Below are 23,785 nucleotides of genomic sequence, written 5' to 3'. Positions count from 1 at the left end.
GCACTTGCAAAAATGTAGAGCTCATGAACTCACCCATATACATACACAAATAAAAATAATTTTTTAAAAGTGTACGAGTGTTTTGCCTACATGTATGAATGTGCTCTATTTGCTTGCCCGATGTTGCAGAGGCCAGAGAAGGGTGTAACTGGAGTTACAGATATTTGTGAGCCACCATATGGGTGCTGAGAATTGAACCTGTGTCCTCTGGAAGATCAGCAAATGCTCTTAACCAGGACCCATCTCTTTAGCGTCCACGTTCTTTTTTTTTTTTTTTTTTTTTTTTTAAATCTCACATGAAGCCCAGACTGCCTTTGAACTCAGGTTCAAGTGCTCAGATTACAACATGCCGTCCACCTCCTGGCTCAGTCAGTCCTGCTTTAAATTGCTGTGAGTCTGGACTCATCATTTGTTGCTTGCAAGTTTCAACTTGTAAGATTTGGCTGCTTTGACGTTGGCTAGGTCATGTTGCCCTATCAGCCCCTGATAGTTTTTTGGAGGAGAGCAGTGGGTTCGTTGCTATTTGTCCTAGGGCTTGGTCTTAAGGTACCACTGCTTCCATGGCAACCCATCCATCACTCTCTAGGATTTAAGAGTTCCAGCAAAAGTGATGGCCAGACGTTTTCATTTTCTGTCTACAGAGCTCATGGTTGTTTTTAGTTATTCATTTCTTACTAGCCATGGAGACCAAAGGAACAAGGGTTATGGTTAGTTAGTTACCATAAGGACTGAGGGAGCATATTTAATATTGTGCTTCTGATGTTCTTAATAGCAAACAGAGACAGGCACATGGAAGGCATTAAGTATTGATTTAACAAATGAGTGTCTTCTGACTACTGCTTTTATAATCCTCTGAATGTGGCTCTTTTCACATCACTAACCCTGCTTAAGATTCCCAGGAAATCCCACATTCTTTGTTGCTGCATCTAGCTGACCCTTTGGAGTTGGGTCTGTCAGATTGTATCTGATTGCTTATATTCCCCAGCCTCTACTAGGTCCATGTTCCTCGGCAGGCTGATATGTGCTCTGGCAGGCCTGTTGCTTGTTCCATGTTCTCAGTCTACATCTCCACTTACCCTTTCCTGCCCTGCAGCTCTTCTCTGCTTGCTGCCTTGCTGGAACCCTCAGTGACTGATTCCCCAGGGCTTGGGGCTTCCTGGTGCCTAAGTTTTGCTCTGTACTGTATGGCCCCTTCTTTTAGGTGCTAGGTCTGAGGAGGATTGACTTAACCTTGTGTGTGAGTGCTCAGAAAATATGAACTTGAGGCTAGTTCAATTCAAATTCTACCAGTGTCTTAGTCAGGGTTTCTATTCCTGCACAAACATCATGACCAAGAAGCAAATTGGGTTTATACCTCCATATTGCTGTTCATCACCAAAGGAAGCCAGGACAGGAACTCACACAGGGCAGGAACCTGGAGGCAAGAACTGATGCAGAGGCCATGGAGGGGTGCTGCTTACTGGCTTGCTCAGCTTGCTTTCTTTTAGAACCCAGGACCACCAGCCTACAATGGGCCCACTTCCCTTGATCACCAATTGAGAAAATGCCTCACAGCTGGATCTCGTGGAACATTTCCTCAAGGGAGCGCCTTTCTCTGTGATAACCCAGCTTGTGTTGAGCTGACACCAAACCTGCCAGTACAACCAGAAAGCAGGTGATTGCAGTTTTATCTCACCAAGGTACCTGAGGTGATTTAGCATGTGTACACAAATGCACACACACCTTTTCATCCCCTGCATTATCAGAAGAATAGTGTTCTTTTATTTAGCTGTGGAAAAAATGACAAGAATAGCAGACAATCTATTGAAGATGGTAGAATAGTTATATTTCCTGCCACCATATTTAAGTTAAAAAACATTAATTTTATTTTTGTGTGGGTGTTGTCTTAGGGACCAAAAAACAAGTTGTGGTTAAAAGGGTATATTTGGCTTATACTTACATATCAATGCTCATCATGGAAGGAAGTCAGGATAGGAATTCAAATGAGGCAGGAACCTGAAGGCAGCAGCTGATGTAGAGGCCATCGATGCTGGATGAACACTGCTTATGGACTTGCTCAACATGACTTGCTCAGCCTACTTTCTTATAATGAACGCAGGACCACCAGCCCAGGCATGGAACCACAATGGGGATGGCCCCCCTCCATCAGTAACAAATTAAGGAAATGAATTACAAGTGGAACTTATGGGGGGTACTTTCTCAATTGACGTTCCTTCCTGTCAGATAATTCTAATTTGTATGACAAGTTGACATAAGACTAGACAGTACAATCTTGCCTGTTGTGTTGCTGTGAAGAGACACTATGACCAGAACATCTCTTAGAAAATAAAGTATTTAATTTGGGGCTTGCTAAGAGTTCTAGAGGGTGAGTAGGAAACAGGCATGGCCTTGGAGCAATAGCTGAAAGCTTTGCATTCTGATCTGCAGGCAGCAGGGAGAGGGGCAGGGCTGGAATGGGCTTTTGCAACCCCAAATTCCAGTAACAGACCTTTCCCAACAAGGCTTTACCTAATCCTTCCCAAATAGTTATGCTAACTGTGGACCAAGCTTTCAAACTTAGGAGCCTGTGGGGTTATTCTAATTCCAACCACTACGCCTGTTTACATGTCTGTGTAACACTTGAATGCCTGTACCAATGGAAGCCAGAAGAGTGCATCGCGTCCCCTGGGACTAGAGTTATACAGTTCAGAGCTGCCATGTGGTCCTGGGAATTGAACCCCAGTCTTCTGGAAGAGCAGCCAGTGCTCTTAACCGAACCATCTCTCCAGCAACTGGCACAGTATTTTAAATATGTAAATGTAAAGCTGGTTGTAGCTTATCTCTAATTCAGAATTCCTACATGATGGAAGGTGGAGACAGAAGAATCCTTGGAAGCTTATGGGTGAGGTAGCCTAGCACACAGTGAACAAGACACCCTAGCTCAGACATGCTGGAAGGAGAAGTCAGACCTTAGACATTGTCTTTGGAGTTTCACACATGCTCTACGGCAGGCTTATGCTCAGTATGTATATACGGATTATGCGCACAGATCTACCAAGATGAAAATAAAAGAAAGAAACCATATCTTGTTTAGCGGAGACTTTCTTACTCGACCTCCCACTCCTTGAGCATGACCTTATAGGCATTAGTCCAGTATTCTTTGTTGGGCCTGGAGGTGGCCATAATTCTACTCTTCTCTCTCTCTCTCTTTTTTTAATAAAACTTTGGTGGCGTTGAAAGGTCCACAGCAGACATCAGGGCACTTCCGTGTGACTTAGCCTTAGCCCCTTGTTCATGTCTTGTCCATTGAGTCACTTGCAGTCTTTGCGAAGCTGCTGTGTATTTAGTTTACAGGCTGGGAAAGCTACTTGTAAATGGCAGCTTGCTGTGCAGCATGAATAACTTTAAACAGAGTGGTGGTTTACTGAGGGTCAGGAGGGTCACTGCCCCGGCTAGCATGACAATTACGTATATAAATGGGCTAATTCAAAATTAAAGTGCTGTCTAAATTTCTGCTCTAGAATTCCTCCTCAAAACTTGTTTGTTAAAAGTAACTTTTATTCGACTAATTTAGGTGTACTCTCAGAGGCTTAATGCCTCAGGCTGCTAACGGAGGCCCAGTCCTGGAAGCCCCTAGCCTCCAAGCACTCTTATCTAGACCTAGAATGTTTTCAGCCTCAGAGATTGACTGCTAAGTAAGCTCACCCTTTTTAGTTCTTTCTGAACTCTGGCTGACGGGTTCAACTCAGCTGTTCTGCCTCAAACTCCTCTCCAAGCTGACTGATTCCATCTGGCTTCTCTCCTGGCCTCTCCTGAATTGCTTGTTTGATCTCAAACTAATTCTGGCAATATGTTCCAACCTTCTGGCTCCTTTTCGTTCTCTGGCTCCTTCTGTCTTCACCTGCGTCTCCTTATTCTCGCTCTGCAGCCTCTCTCTAACCATCATAGTAAAACTGCCTTCTTTCTTTGCACTGTCCCTTAAATAACTTCCTCCCCCTCCTCCTCTCTCTTGAGAGTTGGGCATATCATATTCTGTCAAATCTTTCTCTGATTCATCATGCTGTCTGCCACTCAATTAGATATCACTTTCAAACATGGATGCTTCTATAAACTAATAAGGTGTATACCAAGGGTGTGTCTGTGTTCGAGCCAGAAGGAGGATTAAAGGTATGTGCTAAGGACTGAGCCACACCACAGCTAGAAACAGGTTTTCCCAGTAAACAACACAATCTTGGTTCACAGTGTGATTTCATATCCTCCAACAGCTGTTACTGACATGTTCGAAATTTACTGCGTACTTAGGCATGTTCCAGGGTCTGTGTTTTTATGGCCATTTTAACTAACAGCCGGAGATAGGCTCAGATTTAAGCTGCTTTACAGTGTGTTTGTTCCCACATCAGCCACTTACTGTAGTTCTGCCATTTAGTGTCACTATTAGCATAAGTCAGCTATCACTGAACTCCCGGGTGCAGTCACTCAGGTCAGCAGTACTTTACATGTGAGGAACCACTTTCTCATTAGTTCAGCTGCAGAATCTTTAGGTTATGATTTACTTATCTATGTCACATAGTTCTCAGGGAATAAGAACTGGGAGATATTCCTAAATTCACTATTTATTTAATTTTCATTACATTAAAACCTTTAATTCTGTGAATTGTCTGTGTGTTATGTGTGTTGCCAAGGTGAGCCTGTGGAGGTGGCTCTCGAGGTCCGAATAGGGCATCCGGTGCTTGGAACTAGATATGGGTGGTTTCGCACCAGCATGTGGGTGCTGGGGAGCTAACCTGGGTCATCTGCAAGAGCAAAAGCACTCTTAGCTTTGGAGTCATCCCTCTAGCTCCTAAGATATTTCTTAATTACATGTGGATCTTACCATTTAGCTTGAGGCCCATGTGAATCATGACAGTTAACATTTGAGGGAACATTTGAGCTGAGAACTGCAGCTGCTCTCGTGTGTTTCTAGCAGTACTGTGGGCTGTTAGGAAAACAGTAACAGGTTGTTTTCTTGCTTTTCAGGACCTGAATGAGTTTAAGGAGATGACAACATGTGTCTTCCCCAGGTGAGCCTTCTGTAAGAGCCCTGACATTTAAGACACTCAATGAGGCACAAGTAGTCAGTTGTCCAAGCTGGGAAGGGATTTAATGGAGTGCATATCCCCAGCTTGGCCATAGTTGACTGTTTAAATTTATGAGTAATTTGACCATCCTATTAAAGATCAGATTCTAACTTAGAGTGAAAGTAGAAAGTAGTTGACGGCTCCCCTTTTTCTCTCCTGCATCTTGCTTTCTTAAGGACTGGTGAAGGGTCCTCTTCTGGCCATTCACACATGGGGGATATACCCCTTTAATTGTTGATGTGTCTTAACTGACTGTGCTGTCTCCTCAGTTAAGAACTCTGTGGCAGGCTGGAGAGATGGCTCAGCGGTTAAGAGCACTGACTGCTCTTCCAGAGGTCCTGAGTTCAAATCCCAGCAACCACATGGTGGCTCACAGCCATCTGTAATGAGACCTGATGCCATCTTCTGGTGTGTCTGAAAACAACTACAGTGTACTTATATACATTAAATAAATAAATCTTAAAAAAAAAAAAAGACCTTTGTGGCTAGAGGCATTCCCCATCCTCACCCCTGCCATTCAGCATCTGCATCTCCATTGAACACCCAGCTAACTGGAGGGAAGGTGGCTGTGTACAGACAGGATCTTGGTCACTCGTGAGTGCAGGGTAAAGAACACACACCCGAGAGTAGCTTCAGAGAACTGGTTCAGTTTATTGGAGTAAACAAAGGCTTTGTGGGGAATATCAGGGTGAGTGTACATTATTGGCTGGACCATCATTTGCACCAGGAGGAATTCTAAGTGCTGCTGGACTTGACCTTATAAGTGGGAAGGAAGTTTTAACTTGACCACTGCCTACATGACCTCCTCTAGGGAGGCAAGGGTGGGGTACAGGACAACATGCACCAGGACATGCAGGCCTGGGGCATGAGGGGATCAGTCCTACTCCTGCCGATTGTCCCCATTCTTGTTTTAGGCCTGCTCCCTCCAGTCCCACGGCTCCCTGACTCCTTGGCTCCATACACATCCTATCTTTCATTAATGCCAGTACTCTTAGTGTTTTTACAGTTAGCATTGCATTTCATGAAGTTTGACCATGCCATTTGTGCATGTGTGATCAACCAAATTCATGGAGCTTTTGAAGAAGAGCAAGCTAGGTAGCTGTTGCTGCCATAGCCACAGTGTTTACATTCATGTGGAACTAGGTTTAGATAGAATTGTTACATAGTCATTCTCTTCCCTAGTGTTTGTCTCTGTAGTAGAGAGGTTAAGTATTCTGCTTTATCTCCTTGCTGGGATGTAATACCTGACACCGCCAGCTGGCGCATGGTCTGAGGGCCATGGTCTGTCTCCAGGGAAGAGGGATGCTGGTCTTCATGGCGTTGAGCACTCACAAGAGCTGATTAGGAAGCAGAGAAAGGACTTACCTGCCTTTCTCTTCTGTCTTACCCACACAGTGAGGATAGCACTATCTGCTTTTTAGGTCTTCCTTCCTCAGTTAAACCTCTGGGAACTTCTCAAAGGATGGCACAGAGGTGTGCTTATAGGTGATTCCTAATCCAGCCAAGCTGACAGTAGAGCTTAGCTGGCACTGAAAGAATAGCAGCAGGGAACTTCCCAGTGCAGACTTTGGCTCCTGAAGAGTTCAGACTCCAAATCAGGCAGCAGCAGTGGGCATGGTGGTGTGGGAAGGGTGGATTCGGTAGAACAGTGAAGTGTGGAGTGCTTGCCTTACTTTCAAGATGGAGACTGCCTGCAGCACTTTGGTGAGTGAAGGACGCAAGCACATGGGACTCTGTCCTCAGCTCATCAACCACACTGCCACTCAATTCACACAGACCCGTGTGTTTGTTTCATCTCTCCACTTCTATGTGTTTTATGAGAGTATTTAATATATGAAGAATATGTTTTATTTATGAAATATTTTAAGTACTTTTATATTTTAACAAAGTACATTTTCGATATTGATATATATTTATTTACCTTATTAAAATGTGTTTTGTTTCTAGACTCTTGGATACTAAATTGATGGCCAGCACCCAGCCCTTTAAGGTATTATTTAAATTTGAACTATCACTTATAAGGTATAATTTGAAGTTTCTGTTTGTTTGAGACAGACCCTTGCTATGCCTGGGCAGGCAGGCCCTGAACTCACCCTGTAGCTAAACAGTAGTAACTTTGAGTTCCTAATACCCTGCCTTTGCCTCCCATGTGCTGAGGTGAAAGTGTGTGCTGTCATGTCCAGCTCTCTTCGAAAGTTTCTGCATTACCACAAATAGCTTTGGGATTCTGATCCAGTTAAGTGTTATTTCAAACACATTAGAAAATAGTAAGAGAGAAGTTGGAAAAGAACAGAAATAATATAAAAATGTGAAGTTATCTTTATTTTTCCCGGTTTTGAATGTAAGTCCCCCACTTCCACCCAGGGTTTCTTTGTATAATTGCCTTGGCTGTCTTGGAACTTGCTTTGTAGACCAGAGTGGCCTCAAATTCAGAGCTCTACCTCCCCTCTGCCTCCCAGGTGCTGTAAAGGCAAGTCCAACCACCACCCAGCTTGTAATTTATGTTATTAAATAGGTCATACCTGCAAACAGCTTGTCTTTTGTCTGCTTGCCTTCTTATTTTACATATTTGGACATCTTTTCTAATAATTTAAGTTAATGTATTTACATTCTTGTCAAGGACTTTCTGAACCTTCTGACCAGTACACTAGGACAGTGCTTTCCAGCTCTGTGTCTGCCAGCAATCTTGGACGTTAAGAACTGTCTGTAGCCTTCCCACAGTGCCTGTCCAAGTGCTGCCATCCCCCAACTCTTCAGCAAATAGAAGCTTGTTTTTCTCCCTCTGCCAGGTTTTTTTTTTTTTTTTTCACAATTTTGCTTTTGTAATGTGTGGTTATCTTTAAACTCTTCATCCTGCTGCCTCAGCCTCAGATAGCTGGGATTACAAGTGAGCACCAGGACTGCCTGAGTTTGTAGGTTTTTACACTGTATATCTTTCCATGTCATCATAACTTTCAGTAGTGAACCTTGAACTTGCTCCTTTCACAAATTTATTCTAATGGCTTCTATTCTTTTAGAAGACACAAGAGGGCAGTATGGGGTGCTTTTTTCCATGTGTATACCCTAAATTGACTCTCCTTAATCTCTTGCTCTGAGATGAAATGTCCTAACTGTCCGCCTCTTGCTTTGCAGGATATCATTAACAATACATCCCTTGCAGAGTTGGAAAAGCGGTTGAAAGAGACACCTTTTGACCCTCCTAAAGTTGGTAAGAACCTAAAAACCATCCAACTTCGGAAATTACTAATATGTTCTATAGAAAAGAATGTAAAATGTCTCTGAAACAGTAATGAACTGTTTGTAGACTTGAGCTGGGTTAGCCTTCAGGCCCTGACTGGATGGCTGCTTTCTGAATAAAGACAGTATTCTAGTTCTATGTCTAGCTATATCCACATCATGTTAAGAGAGTTGGGTAGCCATTCACTCTGACGTTTGGCAATTAAAGTTTTAAGGCTTTCATTTCCTAATGCTTGGAATTCTCCCAAAACTTGATGTATCCTTTTATCTGGTACATTGTTTGAACAGAAACAGAGAGTCAGTGACTGGTCATTAGAGAGGCAATGAAAATACATTTTGGGTCACAGAAAACCCAAGAACTGGGTGTGCTGCCAAGATGAGAACACACCTCAGTGTCCTCTGACTAAACAGTATCCTTGAGGGAAGCCAGCAGTCAGGAGGAACACTTGGTATCATATGAGTTGTGTGGTATGAGTGGCCCCACCACTGTGTTTTGGGGCGCTGTGTCCTTGGTCCTGTTACCCACATTATGCTGCTGACTCTACAGTCCTTGGGCTGTGGCCGGAGACATTGAGCATAGCATTAGTGGTCCAGAAGTTGGTGATGGAGGGTAGTAGGGTAGACAGGGCCATAGGTATTTGGTTCCCTTTTGGGTAATAGTCCAAGAGTTCCGTGTGAGCTAGGTAGAGGGAAGGAAACCCACACCCTGTGTGTAATGAGATAATTGATCTGGGGAATAACGATCTTCAGCAGGTGCTGTCGAGGGTCTTATTTAAGCACTACAGTGTTAAAAGGCTTTCTTTCTTAGCAAGTGTCCAGCCCAATATTTAGTATGTGAGGAAATTAAAGAATTCTTACATAAAAAATATAAATGGTTCTAGTCATTCCATCAATAGTTTCCACTCTTGTTCTGATAAGGCAGTGGCCTTTTTAACATTTATTGCCAGCTTGATTCTAGGAAAGAATTATGAGTAGGAGCCGTATCCTGTCCTATTATTTTCATATTTCATTGGTACGGAATTTACTCAAAAGCAGATTATGATTCTTACAGTCACTCAGCACCTGTATGTATCAGTGAGACTAAGAATCAACTTATAAATGATTTTGTAGTACAGTGGCCCCATGGACTGAGGGCAGCATTACAGCAAACTGTGATCTTTTTGGGGTTGAGTGTGCTTTTGTCTGTATAAATTGCCAAGCTTGGAACAGCAGGGGACCCTGCTGCAATAGTTGGGCTCACTTGCCTTATGGGGATTATTTGGGGTACTGATGGGTAATGGTTATGCATCTGTCATGTCCCAGGCACTAGGTGAAAACTTAAGCAACATCCTACCACTTGCCCCAAAGCCTTATGAAGGAAGGCAGGTTATCATTTCATGAAGGCAGGAAGCCCAGGCTTAGGGGTGAAGGGCTTTGCCCAGGGTCATGTCTGTGTGAGTGATGGACACTGCATGACCTCTAAGTCTTGTGGGTTTGTTATAGGTTTACTTTGTTTACGTTTACTTTTTAAAGACAGGGTCTTACTTTGTAACTGAGGTTGGACTATAACTCACTATTTAGCCTAAGCTGGCCTTGGTTCTTGCTATGGCTCTTCTGCCTCAGCTTCCCAAGTACATCGATTGCAGGTGTGGCCACCGGGCCCACTTTGGAGTCCTGCTTCCTCTCTGCTTTGTCCTACATGATAACAATAGCAGCATGGGAAACATAACTTTGCAAATGGCTCTGGTCAGTGTGGCTGCAGAGGCCTACAGCTGAATCTTGGTAAGGAAACTGAGGTCTGAACTGAAATTCCCATTTTCAGGGCCTTTGTTATCGCATATTTTAAGGTCTTATGTGGATAGAACTGAGAAATAAGACAGGTTTCTTTGTGTCTTCAGGCCACATCTACAACACACAGGAATGCAGTTTGAATTTGGCCAGATGTCATACTTACTGGTCTTCATATTTTGCGATGCACTGGGGGATTGATGGCTCCTTTCTTCCTCTTTAGAGAGTGCGGAAGGCTTTCCAAGCTACGACACAGCTTCTGAGCAGCTGCATGAGGCAGGTTATGATGCGTACATCACAGGACTCTGCTTCATCTCCATGGCAAATTACTTAGGTACTTGAGATTGTTTCTGTCAAAGAGTGGGTCTCTCCTGCTTCCTGTTAGCTCAGCCTGCTGGGATGAATTACTGAAGACCAGGCTTAGACAGTAGACCCATGTTTCTCATGGGGGAGGAGACTTGGAAGCCCAGGATTGAGGGGCCCACACCTGCACACCAGCTTTGCGACAGTTGTCATTTACAGAGTGCTAGAGGAAGGACGCACCTGTGTTTCCTGTGAAGGAGTCGGCTGCCCTACTTGACCCCCAAACAGCTCATCTACAGACATCACTGTTTGGGATTCAGGATCCATGTGGGAGTGGGGAAGGGATGGCCACCTGCATCACCACCGTGGTCCTAGGCTGTGGCCATCCTTACAGAAGCAGGAGGGTGTTGAGAGGGGGCTGGAAGAGTTGAAGCTGGGACACTTAGGAAAGGACAGCTGACACTGCCTGTTGTAAGGTGCTGACTTTCGAGAGTACCACGCCCTCTCACTGAATGGAACACACTATGTCTGCACTTCTGCACTCTGACCGTGTGCTGTGTGTAATACCCGCTTCTCTTCACTAGGTTCTTTACTCAGTCCTCCAAAAACGTGTGTGTCCGCCAGATCAAAGCTCATCGAACCCTTTTTTAACAAGTAAGTAACCAGAGGGTTGCAACCTGGTTCTTACACTGTGGACAAGACCCACACCTTGGGGGACAGTGATCCAGGGTACATTTTAATTAAATAGTTCCCATCTTTAGTAGCTTAGGTGTTTTTTGAAAGTAGAAATTGAGGTTTTGGAAAGAAAGCATTGTTGATGGCATATGTCTTTTCCAAGAAAAAAAGATAGTGGCTTTGGCATTTAAACCACCTTCAAGGGATGCTTATGTTTTTGTTAAGCCCGCTGCCTGATGAACTCTGCATGCAGCGTTGTTGTTCATTCATATTTGCCTCATTAACTGAGTACGTGCTATCTCTAAGGAGATGTTGATAAATAGCGGGAGGCAGCTCTGGTGATTGCATGCTCATCGCCTCTCTGTTTGCCTCTTTTTCCTTTCTGGTGTGCTGGGGATTGAACCAGGGTCTCCTGCATGCTAGTGTCCTCCTGTCTGTCTCATCTAATGAGGGAAAAACTTGTTCTGAAGAAGTCTTAAGTTCAGAGCAGTTTTCAAGAATCTCAAATATTGTTATTTCAAAGTGTGGTTTGTGCTTACTTGGCAAGGTTGTGACTAAAGATATGGATGTGATGCTTAGGCAGCTAAGTCTGGTTCTGTGCCACAGCCCTCAGCCTTCGTCTTGGCCTCAGCCTCTCCAACAGAGTTGACATTAGATTCTGGGTGAGCCAGAGAGACTGAGGCAGGCACATCTAGCATGGTAGGAAACAGCTGTTCCAGGGTTGGCGATTCCATCCTTTCCATACATTTATGTGCAGCAGTTACATTGTATCAAGGCTTTACAGGGGAGGATACTATTTCCTTAGGGTGCCTATATTAAGTACAGTTGCACAGTTGTATACTTAGTCTGCTGTAGTAACAACTGCTACTTCCAAGCCATGCTTCTTACAGGCTCTGGGTAGTGATATTCCCTGAGTTAGTGAGTTTTATTGTGAATTCTAGTGTGGCTTCATTTATTTTCTTTTTTCTCACTAGCTTCCTCCTATCATTATTAACTTTATCTGTGAGTGTTTTGCTTCCATGTATGTCTGCACACCATGTGCGCTCCTGTACCTTCAGAGACCAGAAGAAGGAGTTAGATCCCCTGTAACTGGAGTTTGTAGCTGGAGTTACAGTTGTGAGCTGCAGTGCAGGTGCTGTGAACTGAACCTGAGTCCTCTGGAAAAGCAGCCAGTTCTCTTAGCCACTGAGCAAACAGTCTGTCCAATACCTCTTTCTTCTATTTTTGTTGGTATTTTATTTGGAAGTTCAGAGGAAATATGTATGATAATTGATGGCCTTTTCAAAAGAGCTATGTAACAGTGTGATGTTTATTGGAAATTAAGTTGAAGTTTTTTGCATGGAAAATGAGTTGTGCTAACACAAAAGGCATTTCTGTCTTTGGCCAGTTCATTAAGAGTGGGGTAAAAAGGGTGAAAAATAATTTTCTTAGTGTTTACCTCTTATTTTAGAGCAGTGATTATCTTTGTAAGTCTTCTTAAGTCTGTGCCATAAACTGGCATGAAGTCTGCTGGATGCTGTGCTTCCCTCACACATCACAAACAGTGTGTTTTGGTGTCATCAGATTCCTATTTACAAGTAAAGTGTGAGACAGGTTGGCAGGTAAAGGCACTCGGCACACAAGCCTGGCAACATGAGCTTGGTTAGAGTGAGAGAACTCACTCCACAGAGTTGTTCTGACTTCCACACGAATGCTGTAACATGTGCAACCACATACACATAGCATGCACACATAGAGTAAGAATTATATAGAGAACTTTTAACAAAGAAGAAAAGGGTAAACCTTTAGCAGAAATATACTCTTATTACCATGGAAAAATGTGTATGCATGTGAATGTGCGTGTACCCACCGACAATGAGGATGGAACCCTGTATCCTGTGATCCTGTGTGTGCTAAGCCTTATGACTGAGCTACACCTCTAGCCAGTGAAGTCCGTGTGTGTGTGTGTGTGTGTGTGTGTGTGAGAGAGAGAGAGAGAGAGAGAGAGAGAGAGAGAGAGAGAGAGAGTCAAAGACACTGAGTCATGGCAATGAGAATCTGGTGGCAGTGTCCTGCTTGTTTCTGTGGGGAACTCTCTGGTCAGGACATGGTCTATTTTATAACCTTGGTCTATTTTAATCAATGCATAGAAAACCAGACTTAGAGAGGATACTTTGGCCAAACCCTTTCTAGATGGAATGAGATAAAAATATGCCCTGCTTTTACTATTACTGAACCACAAAGGAGAGTCAGGCCTTTGCCTTGTATCTTGTGAACAGCTTTCTGTCTGCAAGGCATCCTGACATCTCTTGCAGATAACCTTCTATGAAGCTTTATGAAATTAGGAGTTCCACCTCTACTCAGCACTGCCTCCCTGTCCTGATCCCTAAAAATGATTGTGGTTGTGGTAAGAGGTAGGTTTTACATTTTTAGCTTTAAAGATAGCAGTTAAGTGTTTTACCCTTTGGATATAGATAGAGCTGCAAGTGTGAAGTGTCTCCTTTTGCATGTTCTGCTTTCATGTGGGAAGATTGTGCCAGCCTGGTCAGGGAAGCAAGAGCACTTTGAACCGGGTAGTTAAGAACGTTGTTATTCAGATGACGATAATGCTACAGTTATGAAAGGTTGTGACAGTATGTTTAAGAGCAGCAGGTAGAGAGGGGAGAAAATTTCTTATGGTTCAGTCTCCCAAATAAAGCACACCCATGGTTTGTTCCTTTCATCTATGGAAAGTGACCATGTTCTGGCAATTTTAGCTATAGTTAGTTAACCTGCCCTGTGCTCCTGATGGGTTGCATGAGTGCACCTGCCCAAAAGCTATCTGGATTTGCAAATGAAAGACACACACACACACACACACACACACACACACACACACACACAGACCAGTTAATTTTGATATGCCTTGGGTAGCTCAAAGGCTGGGCACTTCTAATCCTTCCAACGACTTGCAAATACTCCCCTCAGATATTCTTAAAATCTATATTTCATCTCTGCTATACCAGACCCAATTAGGGATGTGGCCATTAGAGCCACTTACCTGAATTCTTTTTTTTCCCCCATCTTTATTAACTTGGGTGTTTCTCATTTACATTTCGATTGTTATTCCCTTGCCCGGTTTCCAGGCCAACATCCCCCTAATCCCTCCTCCTCCCCTTCTATATGGGTGTTCCCTTCCCCACCCTCCCCCCATTACCGACCTCCCCCCAACAATCACGTTCACTGGGGGTTCAGCCTTGGCAGGACCAAGGGCTTCCCCTTCCACTGGTGCTCTTACTAGGCTATTCATTGCTACCTATGAGGTTGGAGCCCAGGGTCAGTCCATGTATAGTCTTTGGATAGTGACTTAGTCCCTGGAAGCTCTGGTTGGTTAGCCTTGTTGTTCATATGGGGTCTCAAGCCCCTTCAAGCTCTTTCAGTCCTTTCTCTGATTCCTTCAATGGGGGTCCCATTCTCAGCTCAGTGGTTTGCTGCTGGCATTCGCCTATGTATTTGCTGTATTCTGGCTGTGTCTCTCAGGAGAGATCTACATCCGGTTCCTGTCAGTCTGCACTTCTTTGCTTCATCCATCTTATCTAGTTTCTTACCTGAATTCTTACCTGACGGGTCTGTCCTAGCTGCTCTCCTGGCAATTCTCTTTCTTCCTCTCCTCTCTCTCCCCATCCTGGGAATCCTAAAAGTCCCGCCTCTGTCTGTCCTGCCTAGCCATTGGCTACTGGCATCTTTATTTACCAATCAGAGCCAACTGGGGGCAGGATCCCTCAGTGTCTTAGGTGTAAGCAGTTTGGGGGACCAAAATTAACATTATGACACAAGCAGCATTAGGCCAAATGTACTTCAGGCCTAATGTGTACAGGGTCTTTCTTTAATTTTTTCTTTTTTTTACTTATTAGTAGTTGGGGAGTACTGTGAGTCCAGATGCATGCATGCCATAGCTCATGCATACCTTGGTGCATGTGTGGATGTTAGAAGACAACTTTTGGGAGTTAGTTCTCTCCTTTTATCTTTAGGGTGGCTCTGGGGATTAAACTCAGGTTGACAGGCTCACCATCTTTTTTTCTTTTTTTTTTTTTTTTTGGAGTTGGGAACCGAACCCAGGGCCTTGTGCTTGCTAGGCAAGCGCTCTACCACTGAGCTAAATCCCCAACCCCCAGGCTCGCCATCTTGATGGCCCCTTCTTTTGTTTGTTTGTTTGTTTGTTTGTTTGTTTTCGTAATAAATATGGCTCAAAATTTATCAAAGTTGATTGATTTGTTTGGTGTTTTTTGAGTCAGAGTCTCTCTATGTAACCCTGTCTGTTGTGGAAGCCACTTTGTATACCAAGCTGGCCTCAAACTCATTAGAGATCCTTTTTCTGCCTCCTGAGTACTGGGATTAAAGATGTGTACCACTTCATTGAAGGGATTGTGAGACTGAAGGATTATAGGAAAATAAAATACTAAGGATTAGAGCCTCAGCTCCTGAAAGAGAGCCATTACTGCCCAGCAGCGTGTATGCAATGTCAGGATGCTTGGTGTTAATGTGTGGGAGAGGACATACTTTCCTGTCTCTCTGCTCAGCCCCCAGAGAGACTTCTGTCCCTGGCCACACAGAGCAGTTGCCCCCTCCATATAGCTTGCCATTTGTTAATACAAGTGTGAGCTGTGGCGCTAGCACATGTGTGACAGGGCCACAGGGTTGTTTCCGTACGAGTTTAAGACCGTTTGCTCACTCTTCTGGGTTTCATCTTTCTCATCTGCAAATTGTGGCAGCTAGGGCTCTTCTGCGGGACTCTTTGGAACAACAAAGCAGAGTGTGCTCCGTGCAGAGCACACAGGCCTTGGGCAACTTGTCTCTCTTGCCTCTGATCCTCTGGACAGGTGTGGAGAGTGGAAGGAGTGCTGTTTGGTTCCTACAGGAGACACTGTGTAATCGTGTCTTCTGCACCATCCAGACTCTTTAAATAGGAATTTGTATTAAATTATGACCCTTGACAGAAAGCAGGAGAAGAGAAACTGTGCTTGTAGAGAGAAGACTTGAATGGGTCACTTGTCATCTGTTTTGTTTTCCCCTTAGAGCCAAGAGGCTGTCCTCTGCTGGCTGCCAACTGTTCGGTGGTGTTTTCACTGGGTGAGGGTAGTAAGGAGATGACATCTAAATTACTCAGTATGGTCTGTTTCTTTCCTCCTTCGTTTTTACCTGCTTACTGAGATGGAAGTCCAGCATAACATGGCTCGTCTATCCATGTAGAGTATATAATTTAATGTTTTGGTAGATAAAGTCAGTTTTTAAAAATTCATTTTGTGGGGCTGGAGAGTTGGCTCAGCAGTTAAGAGCACTGACTGCTCTTCCAGAGATCCTGAGTTCAAATCCCAGCAACCACATGGTGGCTCACAACCATCTGTAATGAGATCCAGTGCCCTCTTCTGGTGTGTCTGAAGACAGCTACAGTGTACTTATATATAATAAATAAATCTTTAAAGAATTCATTTTGTGGGTATATGTGTTTGTGTGGGTGTATACTCTACACAGATATGTGGTGGTCAGAGGACAACTTTTGGGAGCCAGTTTTCTGCTGCCATTAGCTGTCTTCAGGCCTGTGTGGCCAGCACTTTGACTCACTGAGCCATTTACCAGCCAGGGCTATTAATTTTTCAGAATTGTAATAAAACACTCATAACCTTTTCTGGCTTTGCCATTTAAATACAATATTGAGCAACCACCAGTACCCTCTAATGTAGAACCTGTTGATCCTCCAGCAGAACTCTGTGGCCCTCATGCACCCCAGCCTGCTTTCTCTCCTTTAGCCTTTCCCCTTCCTATGGATGTGTCCTTTGATGGCCCGTTTGTTTTTAAGCAGGGTATTGCTCCAGTGGAGTATAATGTGCTAAAACTATTGACATTTCAGAAACACCAGGAACATTTCCTTTTGTAATTGTGGTCTATCGTGACCACTTCTTGGACTTCCAATCTTCCAGATGCATATAGATGTGTCTTCGTGGGCTCTGTCTACTAAGAGGTTGGCTTAAGAGGTGGCTAAATTGAAGAGGGAGAGCCATAGTACCAGGGAACATCTGCTGGACAAGAGTCACAACACCCAGAGAGGTGGCTATTGTTATGTAGCCCAGGCTGGCCTTGAGTTTGTGACCTTCCTGCCTTGGCCTCCTATTTGCACTACTAAGTTTTAAACGTAGTTTTGTACACTGTTCATCAAGGTAAAGGATCATCCTGTCCTGGGCATACCAGATTACTCAGAATTGGCATCAGTTAGTACCCAGGTTGGCATCATCTTGTCTAATCTCATCTCCAACAGATTTATTTTAAAGGAATGACCTAAGGGAGAAAAAAAAATGGGGGTACAGAAGTATGGACTAGAAAATAAATACAAATGTAAGCTGTTTTACTAATTTTATAACCACAAATGTGTACAGAGAATGGTGCCCTGTACAAAACACAACAGATTCAAATGAGGTGTTCCCTTAGCAAGGCTGAAGATTCAGATATTTGGATATTCAGAAGATTCTGGTATTTGGAATTGAGGATGCAGTCCTTGTTTTCGGATGGATCACTGGGTGTTTGGCACAATCCACGATATTAACCAGATTTGAACAGAAGAACGGCCACCTGACCCAGGGAGAAGTGGATGAAGGGTTTGGTCTCATGTGTCCCGTAGCTACCGGAGGTCCGGCCCACGATGCAGTGCCGGGTGGGGTTGGACTTCTTATCAGACTCCTCCTTGCTAGGGGCCGCGATACCCTTCTCCATGCTGCACTTCTCCAGCGCCTGAGCAGCGCGCTCCACCGAGTCCTGTTGCATCCCTTCCGACATGTCTGCGTTTGTGATCACCACCTTCCAGTCGCACATGGTTACCATGGAGCAGGGGCCAGCCGGCTGCTGCGAGCTCCTAGGGAAGGCGCTGGCGCTGCTCAAGCAGCAGAGGACAGCGGGTCGCTACTGAAACCGTGGCATTGGCTTCTAGACAAATATGGGTGATTCTCTATTTAGACTGAAAATTGTAGTCCCTACCTGAGTGAAAACAAAATAAACCACAGTAAGTCCCTTCTGGCCAGTGTTTGCATGGGAAGTCTAGTGGATCAAGTGAATGTGTTTATTTTGTGAGCAGTGCAGCATGCTTTCGACCTCATGGCAAGATTGGATTTTTGTTGGTTGGTTGTTTTAGTAACACATAAATGCGTTTAACAGTGAGGTATGGCATACTATAATCCTATGCGTGTTTTTACTGCTATGCCCTATTGGCAATTATAGTACAGCTAGTGGTTGCTACAAGGTCTGAATTCCCTATCTGGAGGTTAGGGATTCTTTCTGTTGGTTCAGGCAGCATTTAACATTTTGGTGCTTCAGCTTAGTGATAGAGAACGATGCCACTGTGCTTGGCAAAGAGTGAAATATTTAGTAAGGAGAAAAACCAGAACAGACACACTCCCTTATTAAGACATGTCATGACAGTGAAACTCCAGTCAGTCAGTCCTGAGTGAACAAGTGTTTGATGGAGCAGAAAGTTAAACCCTGTATTCAGACCCTCAGGTGTCTCAGCTCTTACCTCTGCAGTGTTCTTAACACAGATATGCAGGATCATACTGATCAGATGCCCAGGTAGCAGAATGTTTTGTCCTGCAGACATAGCATGGTGGTCCTCTGGTCTGTGGCCACACAGCTTTCTGCACTGTTGTATTGTTCCAGTTGCTTTGAAAATTCATTCTCCTTAGAATTCCTTATTGGGCAGTATTCTCATTTCCCATATCTGGGCTATATGCCATCATAGCAGCTATAAATTAATCAGCCCTTGGACCATTAACTACTACCCCCACAAGCATCTGGGGTCATTACTTAAGGGGATAGATGTTGCTGCAGAGTGGGCATCTGGTCCCCAGTCCCTTCTAATGGACTCAATGCATACCATCAACACGGAATTTTTTTTGGTTTTTGTTTTTCCAAACATGGTTTCTCTGTGTAACCTTGGCTGTCCTGGAACTCACTTTGTAGATCAGGTTGGCCGTGAATTTACTGATGTTTGCCTGCCTGCACCTCCTGAGTGCTGGAGTAAAGGCATGTACCCCTTCATATACACCAGGCTTCAACAGATGTTTTGAAACAATTTGTGTTGTACATTTGTTGGGGAAGTCCCTGGAGAGTGCCTTGCAGTGGAGATAAGGCTTGGTTGGCACTGAAGTTCTGTTCTGTTCTTTGCCCCTTTAGTGGCTCAGAGACATTCACTGAACATGAAACTCTTCCTCCCAGCCTGTTTAAATAATGGAACTGCTGTTAATTCTCTATCTGTCCTCTAGACCTCAAAGGATCTCAAGAAGCTGAAGTTAACATTCAGGGTTTTTTTTTAACAGATTAAAACAAACCAACAAACAAAAAATAAATTGAAGTTTTTCAGCCCAAAGTAAATCCACTGTCATTTTACTGAATTTCCAATACATCTATTCTTGGAGTCTTTTTTTAAATTAATTAATTAATTAATGTATTTATTTATTTCTAAGATTTATTTATTTAATGTGTGTGAATACACTGTCACTGTCTTCAGACACACTAGAAGAGGGCATCGGATCCCCATTACAGATGGTTGTGAGCCACCATGTGGTTGCTGGGAATTGAACTCAGGACCTCTGGAAGAGCAGTCTCTCCAGCTGTCTTGATTGCTTTTATATTTACTAATTGAGATCACTATTTCCCATTTGTCTTAGGGTTTTATTGCTGTGAAGAGACACCATGACCAAGACAACTTTTATAGAGGAAAACATTTAATTGGGGCTGGCTTACAGTTTCAGGGATCTAGTCTATTATCACCAGACCAGAGGAAAGTATGGCAGCATCCAGACAGAAACAAGTGCTAGAGAAGGAGCTGAGCGTTCTACATCTTTATCCAGGAAACTCCATCCTACATTGGGCTGAACTTGAGCATATAAGACTTCAAAGCCCACCCCCACAATGATAAGGTCACACCTACCCTAACAAGGTCACACCTCCTAATAGTGCCACTTCCTATGGGCCAAGCATTCAAACACATGAGTCTATGTGGGCCATACCTATTCAAACTACACCCTTTTTCAATTGATTATACTACTGTATAGGCTTACAAGTTAAAAATATAAAAGTGGGGTTGGGGATTTAGCTCAGTGGTAGAGCGCTTGCCTAGGAAGTGCAAGGCCCTGGGTTCGGTCCCCAGCTCCGGAAAAAAAAAAGAACCAAAAAAAAATATAAAAGCTACAGAGATGGCTGGCAGTTGAGAGCACTTGCTGTTTTTGCAGAGAGGATCCAGGTTCAGTTCTTAGCACCCACAGAGTGGTTGTCTTCTGGCCTTAGGAACCAGGCCTGACATGCAATTAAAATTAAATTAATCGCATATATTCATTCATACACACACACACACACACACACACACACACACACACACACACCCCTACCAATGAAAATGTATGAGGAAGAAGATATTTATGAAATGATTGATCAGCATTGTGTAGAGCTGCCCTGTTGTCCTCCAGGTGGACCTTCTCCTTGGATTTGAGTATCTTGTCAGTATCTACCTATACTGTATTATATTTCCCTTCATAGCTTAACCGATTCTGTTTTGTTTTAAGAAGGGAAAGGAAAGGAGTCTTACTGTGTTGCCCAAGCTAGACAGAAACCTTTGGCCTCTAGCAATTCTCTCTCTCTCTCTTTTTTTTTTTAAATATATACTTATTTATTTTATGTATAAGTACACTATAACGGTCTTCAGACACACCAGAAGAGGGTATCAGATCTCATTACAGATGGTTGTGAGCCACTATGTGGTTGCTGGGATTTGAACTCAGGACCTTGGGAAGAGCAGTCAGTGCTCTTAAACACTGAGCCATCTCTCCAGTCCCCTAGCAATTCTCTTTTATCAGCTACCCAAGTAGCTGTGGCAGTAGACTCTTGGCACTCTTTCCTGTTTGCCAACTGGTGTGTGTGTGTGTGTGTGTGTGTGTGTGTGTGTGTGTGTGTGTGTGTGTGAGAGAGAGAGAGAGAGAGAGAGAGAGAGAGAGAGAGAGATCTGTTATTATCTCTTGTGTCTGTATGTGTATGTATCTGTTATGTGTATATCTATTAGGTGTGTGTATATGAATCTGTTGTGTGTGTATCTGTTATATGAGTGTGTATCTCTGTGTGTGTCTGTTATGTATGCGTGAGTACCTATAGAGACTAGAAGTTGGAATCAGAGGTGGTGATTGTGAGCCAATGTGGGTGCTGGGAACCCAACTTTCATCCTTTCTAAGAGCAACAAGTGCCCTTTACCACTGAGCTATTGTCTTTCTAGCCCCTAACTACTTACTTCACTGCTTTGCAGTGTGTCTCACTTGCTTTCTCTTAGTGCTCTCAGTTGTCATACTGAAAGGTCTCCTATTTAGAGAGCAGAAAGTAGAGAACTATTTTCTTTCATTTCTAATTAGAAATCTCCAATTTGCCTCCAGAAGTGCAGGGTAGCAGCAGCTGCCCACAATGGTATTAAGAGGTGGGAAGCTGCTGGGGAAATTTCCATGCCAAAGGAGCCTACCTGCAGGACTCCCCATCCCTTGCTGGGTTTTGTTATTTAGTCTTGCATAAGTTTTCAACCCTCTAGCCTCAGTTTATGTGCCACAGTATGTATGTGGAGTTCAGAGACATCTTGCTGGAGTCTGTTGTTATCTTTCCTAATGCAAGTCCTGAGGTTTGAACTAAGATCAGCAAAGCCTGTACTCACTGAACTGTCTCACTAACTTTCTGTGTATCACATTTGCACTTGTGTTTCTGTGGACATTGTAGCATATAGTGGGTTAGTACTGCCATTATTGTGTAGTCTTTCTTGGACAGGCAGGGAATGATTCAGAATAGCCATAGTTTAAGGCAAGCTATTATGTCATCAGAGAATGACCTTTCACTTCAGTGCTCTCCCTGGAGTGGGAAGGATTCCATGTCTGATGAAGGTTATGGATGTCAGTTCTGTCTTTTGTGTGGATTAGAGGTATTCTTTAGTGTGACATTGGTGGCTAAAGCTTACTACTCTGTGGCCAACTCAAGCACCGAGTGTTTAATTCTCCTCCAGAAGCTCAGGGTGGCAGCAGTTGCACACAGAAGTATAGAAGATAGGAATGTTTACTTTGGTTCAGCTCTGCAGCCAGTTAGCCATAGCATTAGGGTTAATCTCACACTTGTGGGGCTCTCTCTAGAGCTTCTGTGCCAACTCATGCACAGATCTGATTTCTGTGTTCTCCCTGCTTTGGGGGCTGTTTAGTTTTCTGCAGCCCACATGTGAAGGTTGAAGGAAGTGTTGTTAGTAATTCACATGAAAGTGGCTTCTGTCAAATACTGGGAAGGCAAGTCTGACAGGTCAAGACTGACTCTGTTTTCAGGAGAGGTTTGGATGTTGTACCTGAGGATGAAACTTTCTAACTATTTTTTTTTAAAGATTTATTTATTGTGTGTGAGTACACTGTAGCTGTCTTCAGACACATCAGAAGAGGACATCAGATTCCATTATAGATGGTTGAGTGCCAGCATGTGGTTGTTGAGAATTGAACTCAGGACCTCAGGAAGATTAGTCAGCGCTCTTAACCGCTGAGCCATCTCTCCAGCCCCACTTTCTGCCTTTTTATTACCAAATCTTACTCTTTGACAGTATCATTCACGTGCACAGTGCAGTCTGGTTGCTTTCCCCTCTACCCTCTCATCTTCTTCTGTCCCCTGCCAGCTCCTCTTCTTTCCCTTCCATATCCATGACTTGTTCTCTTTTGTGACACACAGAGTTTAATTAGAACGGTCTCAGTGACCTTGCATTTGGAGCTGTATATTAGCATCTAGTGGACTCACCAGTGGCTGACAGATGATGTTAACACCTCCTTTAGTTGCCAATAGTTCAACAGTAAATGGTAGGGCCTTCTGAGCCTGGCTCCTATCCGCAGTTGACTGTAAGACAGCCCTGGTGTGTATGGCCCAGTAGGTGCAGCAACTGTGACTTCATGATTGCCTCTCTGTATCCTTTCCAGGAGCTAGGGCTCTGCAGCCTTCTTCCTGTCTTCTGACTCTTTCTATATTCATTCCAACCCCTCTTCTGAATCTTCCCTGAGCCTTAAGGGGTTTGTCTAGATGTCTTGCTGAGTGCTGACCATTCACCGTCCTTCATGCATAGAATTGCATGCAGTGATGAGTCTCCATATTTCCCTGTGTTTGCTACAAAGAACTTAAGGAGGGGAGTGTAAACAGTGGACTCACCTCCAGGTCTTTTTCTACTCCACTGAGGGTTAATCCAGTGGGCACACCATGGACCCAGCAAGGGACTCACTCTCAGAAAGGCATGTTCGCCTCTAGATAATGTACTTTTCCTTTCCAGAATTTCTTTCCACTCCTCATGAGCTGCCATGATGTGTGGCCAGGTCTGCCAGCCATTCCTTACAAAGGCATACTTGTTTCTTTTTCTTCTGGTCTTTTTTTTTCAGATGCTGACTAGAGCCCAAGTATGCTCTCCCCCCCACCCCCCAGCTGAGAACCGAACCCAGGGCCTTGCACTTGCTAGGCAAGCGCTCTACCACTGAGCTAAATCCCCAAACCCCCAAGTATGCTCTTAAACATTAACTAATGCTATGTCCTTCCTTGCTCTTTCTAAAGCTTTCTTCCCTGTCATGTGGCTGCCTGCTGCCAGGTGGCTGGCCTCCATGCTACCTGTCTCAGACACGTGACTTTTCCTTCTCTTCTTCATTTCTCCCCTTCCTTTGCTGGCAACTGGG

The 23,785-nt window shown here is 44.0% G+C and overlaps 1 protein-coding gene and 1 pseudogene across 17 annotated transcripts in view; one reads left to right on the top strand and one right to left on the bottom strand.

Moving 5' to 3' along the window:
• Positions 1-23,785, top strand: part of Parn (poly(A)-specific ribonuclease) — a 137,920-nt gene that overhangs the window by 37,767 nt on the left and 76,368 nt on the right. For 14 of the 17 annotated variants that reach the window (XM_039086248.2, XM_039086249.2, XM_039086251.2 and 11 more), the window contains 5 exon segments: positions 4,996-5,039; positions 7,044-7,086; positions 8,229-8,304; positions 10,324-10,434; positions 10,988-11,057. In XM_039086248.2, the coding sequence (XP_038942176.1) occupies positions 4,996-5,039; positions 7,044-7,086; positions 8,229-8,304; positions 10,324-10,434; positions 10,988-11,057 (344 nt within the window). 17 annotated transcript variants of the gene reach the window in all.
• Dynll1l (dynein light chain LC8-type 1 like) lies at positions 17,338-18,014 on the bottom strand (annotated as a pseudogene).

The sequence above is a fragment of the Rattus norvegicus genome, chromosome 10 (genome assembly GCF_036323735.1).
Source record: "Rattus norvegicus strain BN/NHsdMcwi chromosome 10, GRCr8, whole genome shotgun sequence".
Classification (NCBI taxonomy): Eukaryota; Metazoa; Chordata; class Mammalia; order Rodentia; family Muridae; genus Rattus; species Rattus norvegicus.
Note: the sequence above shows the minus strand (reverse complement) of the source record. Positions and strands in the feature narration are given on the sequence as shown.